General features: G+C 44.6%; 1 protein-coding gene across 1 annotated transcript; it reads right to left on the bottom strand.

The window, feature by feature from the left end:
• Nucleotides 1-303: 303 nt before the first annotated feature.
• SNRPE (small nuclear ribonucleoprotein polypeptide E) lies at nucleotides 304-5,929 on the bottom strand. The gene is made up of 5 exons (XM_047840033.1): nucleotides 5,796-5,929; nucleotides 5,257-5,283; nucleotides 3,747-3,809; nucleotides 2,781-2,859; nucleotides 304-522 (listed from the first exon to the last, which is right to left on the bottom strand). Exons 1-5 carry the CDS (start codon nucleotides 5,847-5,849, stop codon nucleotides 467-469), a joined length of 279 nt encoding a protein of 92 aa, XP_047695989.1. The 5' UTR covers nucleotides 5,850-5,929; the 3' UTR covers nucleotides 304-466.
• Nucleotides 5,930-7,528: the final 1,599 nt, after the last annotated feature.

Here is a 7,528-nt window from a genome sequence, read left to right as displayed (position 1 = left end):
ACTATCATAGCACCTGCAACCTACTGTGGTTAGGAATTCTAGTGTTCCAGCATCTAGAACTAGAACTGATAATGAAGACATGTATTAGTTTAAAAACCTTTATTTCTGCAAACCCTCCTCTTCTCCATGACCCAATATCAGAAGCTTACCTGTCAGGTAGAATTCCTACTCTTTGCCTTAAGAATCTACAGATCCAGGCCCTATAGAAAACAAATGCCCAGGGGCAACTGCCGCCCTTCAGAAAACTTAGGGGCCACTGTGTAAAAGGTCTCTAACACTGGATAGAAAGAAACAATGTAAATGTTTAAATAAAAACAATCCCACAGCATTTATTGTCATCTGGTAATAACATAAAGGTAATCAAAACAATAGGAACAAATGTTTTAGAACTATACTCCCAACAAAGGACCTCTAAAAAAACAAACTACATGGCCTTCTCAAGAATTTCTCACTTCATTGATCATTTCTAGTTGGAGACACTTTGGAGCAGGGTAATATTATCTCCTTTTAGCATGATCCGACCTGCAACAGAAAATTAAAAAAAAAAAAAAAAAAAAAGCTATTAATAGCCACTCAGACCAGTGTGCAACACCTTTTAGCCTCAGAATTTCAGATCACACTTGAGCAATTTTGAAATGCTTTCTTCCTTGAGAAGGTATGTGAAAAATTTCAAATATCCACATATTGAAAAGCTCTGCATATTAGAGTGTATGAGCTTTTCCAACAATAAACTAATGAATGTAGAGAAATATTATTTTACGAAACCTCCGATTTCTACAGACTAAGTCAACTGACTAGGTCTACCCCAACATATCCCACTGCTGAGTTTGTAGAAGTTGAAGAACGAGTGGTGTTCCAAGTTTAAAACATTTGACAGCATCCGATACCATTCTTGTTTTCAATAAATTAAAGAGTCTATACTACAATAAATAAAATTCTTCAAATTTATCCACCATTTCCTAAACTTATTTGAGCAGGGAATACTTTTTTCCTGAGAAATAGCTATAAATATCTTCAGTGTTGAGTAAAATCATTTTGAGAAATACTAATCAACCCCAATTGTGATTGATTTTTAAGTTTCTCAGACTTCTACAACAGGTAATATTAATCTATTCTATAGGATAAATACTATTACAGGAATTCAACACCCTCCAAATAATTTATATACACTGATGTCAATAAAGCTAGCTTACCCTTCCTGGCAAGACATGTTTAAATTCAAAAATCCAGACTTTCACAAAAATAGCCTAAACAGAAAGAAGCATAGCAAAACACCATACCACTTCTCAGATTCTACCTTCCACATATCTCCTACAGGTTCAAGAGAATCCTCAGGGTCCGGAAAAAAGAGACACCTGAAGGCCACCACTGATTAAGGTACTAGTGAGCTGTGAACTAGGCATTAAACAATTAAAAACAAAGTACCTAAATAACTTCAAATGAACAGGATTTTGAAAGAAATGACTGCTTGTCTTGAAGTCATGATTCCTAAAGACCCTTCATTAACTGGGTTCAGGACCTGCATTCGTTATTCAAATATTTTTTTGTTTCTATTGTATGACAGGCACTGAATTAGGCACTAGGCCTATTAGGGAGCAAAAAAGAGAGGACTTATGGAGCACGCGGCCCAGTGAGAGAGACATTAATCGAACAATCCCACTAATGAGTGTTTTACTATCAACTCAGCACAGCCTGTCTCCCCCCGCCCCCATCCTCACCCCAGTAAGACAAAAAGAAAACCCGATATCTGACATTTGATTGGAGTCCTAAACACAGAGGAAACCACATATACAAAGATTTATGGTGGAGCAAGTATGCAGGTTCAAACAGCTGAGAGAGCACACGTGTGGATGAAGCTCAGAAAATGAAGCAGTGATACAAAACGAGCAGAGAGAGAAAAGATCATGAAGAACTTTGCAGAATACATTAAAGATTTTCTTATCCCACTAGCAACAGGAAGTCACGGAAGGTTTCACGCAGAGGGATGACAAGGTCAAATTGGTGCTTTTCAAAGATAACTGCAGCCTGCAGAGCAAAGTGGAGGGGGCTGAGGCAGTTGCAAAGAAATCAACCAGTAAACTGAATGGGGGTTGGTGCCATTCAGTAAGGCAGGAACACTAAAATAGGTCTAAAAGAGTGTACAGGGAGTGGGAAGCGAGTTTGATTTCTGACATGCTCACTTTGAAGAGCCTTTGAGACATCCAGGTAGACATGGTGAATAGGCTCAGAGAGGCCTACTGCTACAGAGGTGAATCTGAGGTCAATTTACAGATGGCAACTGAAGGTATAGTCTAGAGGGCCTGGGTAAATAACACCAAATGACAGGAGGGCCTAGAACCCAGCCTTGAGCAACTCAAAACATTTAATTGGCGGTGTCTGAAAGGATGAATATACAAAAGTCTGAAAAGGAGTAACTAGAAATGAAAAATAAAACCGAGTACAGTATCACGGAGCCAAAGGAACAAAGCGTTTTAAGGTGGGAGTGGCCCACGGCGCCAAACGCTGTTCAGAGTTCTATAAAATGAGAACTAGTATTGACGACTCGATTTGACACCGTTAGTCTTTGGTGACCTTCATGAGAGGGGTCTGAGTGGAGAAACAAAAGCAGAAATGGAGTGGGGTAAGCAGCAAGTGGCTGAGGAGGATTTCAAAAGCATATACTCCTCCACACAGTGAATTCTCAACTGCACACTAAATTTAAACATGAATAGAGTTACAACTCGTTCAATTCTGCAAGCGCATAAATATTTCTCTAAGTCCAAAAGGCCAGCTATTCTTACCCAGTTGTTTTCTTGACTTTGTTTTAGAATGAATCTCTTCTGCATCATCTAATACGAGGTTCATGTACTCATCAAAACCCTAGAAAGATAAGCCAACCGAATGTCATCTTCAAGTAAAATCACACGCACGCCATTTCAGATGACTACACCAACCTCAATATAGAAATGCCAACTAACTTCAGAAATTCACCTTTCTACTGATCTTTCAGCTGAAACACCATCTCCCTCCTAAGCCTTTTTCTAAATAACAAAAGAAAGGCAGACCGTACTCCAAATTACCTTTAGAGCCTTTTGGACTTAAGATCTGATTAGCTGGGCCTAAGAGCCACTGTCCCTGTCTCTTACAACCTTTCCCATACAGAATTGTGTGTGAACTTGCACTGGCACCACTCCTCCCGTGTTCCTCACAAGACACTATCACCACTACCCAGAACGTTTGTTTTTCTACTAGTAATCACAGAAGGGGAGATTACTGACGGAATCTACAATGTCTAAAGGGAATACCAAAGTGTCCTAACATACTACTTTTCAGCCACGTTTTATCTTTCTTTACGATTTTAGTGTATGTGCTGCTGAAGCGAGCACTGTTTTGTCTTTCTTTAAAACATTATTTAGCGTACTCTGCCATCCTGAAAGTCCTATTGAACTAACCCCACCCAGCTATATTCAGGTTATCACCTAAGACAGAACTAATGCACCACTGATTTTCACCCCATTGTAATTTCATTTCTTTCGTCCCGTCCTTCAAATACTAACATTGTTGTTCAAATAATTTTTAAAGATTAATTGTCCCTCTCTTATGAATGACCCAAGCCCTATTAAGTACAACAGTGAGACAAGGACAGTGGCCCTGAAGAACCTTCCTTGGGTTGGGTCACTGTCTTTTTGTACACTGTCCTGGCTGGGCATTTTTGCAAAATCGTTTTCTATGAACACCGACTGAGAGAAAACATCCTGGTTACTCACAATGATACAGCCCTCTATCCGCATGTTCACTTGCTCATAAAGCCACACCTGAATCCGAGATCTCTGAAATAATCGTAAAAATAGGTATGTTAAAAAAAACAAGCAAAACATAAGCACTCTGGTCAAACAATACAGAAATCTGGCTGCTAAAGAAAACCTTCAAAAATAAAAGCCAAGAATTTAACTACTCAAATCATATGTAAGAATTAGTAACCAAGATTAGTTACTTGCCAAGCAACAGTCTCAATAAATGCTATATTGGGACCAAGTTAATAATTTTCCTGTGATGCTGGGACTCAATTGTATTTCTTACAGCTTCTCGTCTCGATACATATTGAGTGCTAATTGACAGTATAGTATAAAGCAGCCAATTCCCAAATCATCAGGGCCTCTTTCTTATCTGCAATAGCAAAATCCAGCTTCAAAACAGCTTTCTCTAGGTTCCCAGTTTTCCACATCTCACATTTAACAACCAGGGGAAGGACCCTCAAGCCTGGTGATTAAAAATCACAATAGCTTGGGGGCACCTGGGTGGCTTACTGGGTTAAGCACCCCCGCTTTTGACCTCAGCTCAGGTCTTGATCTCAGGGTCAGGAGTTTAAGCCCCACTTTGGGCTCTGCGCTGGGCATGAAGCCTGCTTAGAAAAAAAAAAAAGTTACAATGGCTTGGGGTGCCTGGCCGGCTCGGTTGGGTGAAGCATGTGACTCTTGATCGTGGGGTCATGGGTTTGAGCCGCACGTTGGGTGGAGATTACACACAAAAAAATTATCATGGCTTGAAATTAGTCTGTCTGCAACTGTGTTACACATACTACAACGGTCAGAGCAACAGAAAATGCATTTTCTTTCCAAAATAACTTAAATACTCGGCCCTACTACCTCACAATGTGAATTGTTAAAAATTCCCCTAAAGGAAAGCTGCCTGCCACTATATCTTCTGAAGGTATCCCTCCTCTCTTCCTTTTCAGGCATCTTTTTTATATCTCCGTTTTCTCCCAAGTGCTAAACACACCACCTTATTATGTGGCTTAAAGTCGACAGGATTTCTTTCCTTCAATGTTTTACCCCGGAGGAAGGGAAAGGGGAAACGTTCCGATAATGAGTACCAACAAAAGTACCCAAATACCAGTCATGCCTGCCAAGAACTGCTTTTTGAAGTACTTTTGGTCTTGCAAAAGTAATGACACTATTCTTTCACTGCTTGCAGTGGGCATTTCATTACATCCCGGAGCCCCTTCCCCGCAAATACTCCTCCAATCTCCGGTTTCACGTACTTTTTTTTTTTTTCCCTTAAGGAAACTCTAGCCCCACGGTGGGGCTGGAACACTCCACTCCAAGATCAAGAGTCGCACATTCGACCGACCGAGCCAGCCAGGCGCCCGTTTCATCTATTTTTAACTCTAGAACACGTTGATTAGGCAGGATGATGCAAACAAGCCAAATAAATTCACCTTTTACTTAAAAAAAAAACCAAAATGACAGAACAACAAAGCACAAACAACTTACGTACATTTTGCAAGTATCTGAAGATGAGGTTCTGCACCAGAGGTTAAGGAAAAAAAAAAAAAAATACAGGCAGAGGGTAGACCGTGCTCCCCGAAACGGGTCAATCCCACCCCCATCTCGCCTTTGTTTTCTGAACACGAGGTCTGGTGTCCAGGCAACGGCCGGAGCCCAGCCAGGCACTCTTTAGGGACTCCCGAACGCTCCGAAGGAATCCCTCCCACTCCCTTGCTCTCCAGGGGCTTCTTGGCGCCGACATCTTCCTCCTCCCTGAGCCTGAGGACTCCCACCTCCACTCAGTACCTAACTAAAGCCGTCTTCCTTCGCTCATCCGCGCCACTCCTGCACTGCCCACTGCAGGGGGCTGCCCAAGCCCACCTCTCACCGGGTCTTCAACTACCCCGCGCTTTCTCCCGGCCTCGGTCGCCCCGGGTGCTCATGGGATGTGGGTCCGCACTCCGCTCCCTCAGGCCTGCTCTCGGTCTGCTCTTTCGCCCCCCGTTTTCTGGCCCGAACCTCCCAGTCCTGACATCCTACGTAGGATACGATGGGCTGCACCATCACCTTCTGCACTTTTTGGCCCTGGCCGCGGTACGCCATGGTGGAAGCTGACAAAGACCGCACGCTAGCTCTGAGAGCAACTTCCGGCAAAAGAGGCGGAAGCGGAAGTGTGTGGCGCGCGCGAGGCGACCGGGGCGGCTCCTGGGAAATGCCTCTCTAGCCGTGGAGGTTGCTTTTCTCGGTGCTCCATAGCCCCTGCGGGGAGGCCCTCCGGAGGCGGCCGCACCTTGGACCGTGAGTCGGTCCTACAGCGCCTCCTGGAGGGAGCCGGGAGGAGGCGCCGAGCGGCCTCGCCTGTATGGCGGCCGCGGCGGAAATTGGTGCAGACGCTGGCGCCTGGCGCCGGAGCGGCTCCATTTTCTATGTGGGCTTTAGGAGCCGAGTGGTTACCCTGCGTACCTCTAGGGTCTAGGGCTTTTTCTGAGGCCTATTTCCTTGAAATTTAGGCATGAGGGGCCGCATCGTGATGGAGAGGGTAGGGCGGCAAGAAGCCCAACTCGGAGGACCGCCCCCCTGACACTAGCCAGGCCCCGCCCCGCCTGACACTAGCAGCCACAGATGATCTGAAACCCGGAGACCCCCCTCCACCCACCCCCCCGCCCTCCCCCCCCCCACACACCTGCCACTAGCAGCCACAGATGATCTGAATGCAAAAATCAGGCCCTGTGGTTCGCTCTGATCCCACTCTCGTCCCCTTTGTTTTCTGAACACTGTAAGTAAGGGGTTACTGCAAGGTGGCCGCAGGGCCCGGCTGGCGGGGAAGCCCTGAAACCTGAGGACTAGGCCCAAATAAGGGTAAGTTCCTCAGGCTTGCCCTGTCTCGGCGGCGGCATCACCAGGATGGAGATGAAAATGTCCTTCCTCGCCGGGTTGAGGATGCAGTGAAGCGGTGCCTTGTGTGTGTGCTCAGCAAGGCCTCCGTGTTGAAACACTGTCGCCCGGGGGACAGAGCTGGAAGGAGAGGAGCTGGAATTTGTAAGGTTTTGTCAGGGGCTTGTGGCCTGGCAGAAATGTTATTTGATCGGGATACCCATTTCACAGATGAAGAAACTGAAGCTCGGAGTTGCGGGGACTCCTCTAAGGGGACACCCCTTAGGCAAGTGGCAGAATCGTAACTTGCCTGAGATCTTCTGCTGAGTACAATATCGATGCTTGTCCTTATAAAATGTTGTGATTAAAGGATGTGAAAATGAGCTTTACACTATAAAGAGCTGGAAAACGCACAAGATAATTATTTGTTTAAAAAAAATGGTGTCCCACCCAATCCCAGTAGAGGGTTAGATTGTCCACAGAGTATACAGGAGATTTGTTGAATTCAAAGATAGCATGGGTGGAATAGACTATCATACCTGTCTCATCTCAGAAAACAAAGATGCTTAACTACTTTTGCAACTTTCCGGCTCTGACGTCATGATGCCTAGGCTTTTGGAGATCGATCCCTATAACCTATTATCTGATCACATAGTTCGTGAGAAGCGATTTAAAAAAAAAAAAGTTTGGGCGCCTGGTGGCCCAGTTTGTTGAGAGTCCCACTTCAGCTCAGGTCACATCAGGGTCACTGCTGTGAGTGGGGAGCCAGCTTTGGAGCCTCTGCCCCTCCCCTGCTCGCGCTTCCTCACTGTCTCTCTCGCTCTCTCTCTCAGAAAAATAAACATTAAAAAAAAAGTAAAAATGATTTTGCTTTTTTACATTTAAATTTTTGAACCATCTAGAATGTA

The sequence above is a fragment of the Prionailurus viverrinus genome, chromosome F1 (assembly GCF_022837055.1).
Source record: "Prionailurus viverrinus isolate Anna chromosome F1, UM_Priviv_1.0, whole genome shotgun sequence".
In the NCBI taxonomy this organism is placed as follows: Eukaryota; Metazoa; Chordata; class Mammalia; order Carnivora; family Felidae; genus Prionailurus; species Prionailurus viverrinus.
The sequence above is the reverse complement of the archived record's forward strand: the minus strand, read 5'-3'. Positions and strand labels throughout refer to the sequence as shown.

Coding starts and splice junctions, on each gene's coding strand:
- SNRPE (XM_047840033.1), bottom strand. CDS start 5,849: ATGGCGTACCGCGGCCAGGGCCAAAAAGTGCAGAAGGTGATGGTGCAG. Junction 3,810..5,256: donor TCTTCAGATACTTGCAAAAT/GTACGTAAGTTG, acceptor CGATTATTTCAG/AGATCTCGGATTCAGGTGTG. Junction 523..2,780: donor AAAGTCAAGAAAACAACTGG/GTAAGAATAGCT, acceptor TTTCTGTTGCAG/GTCGGATCATGCTAAAAGGA.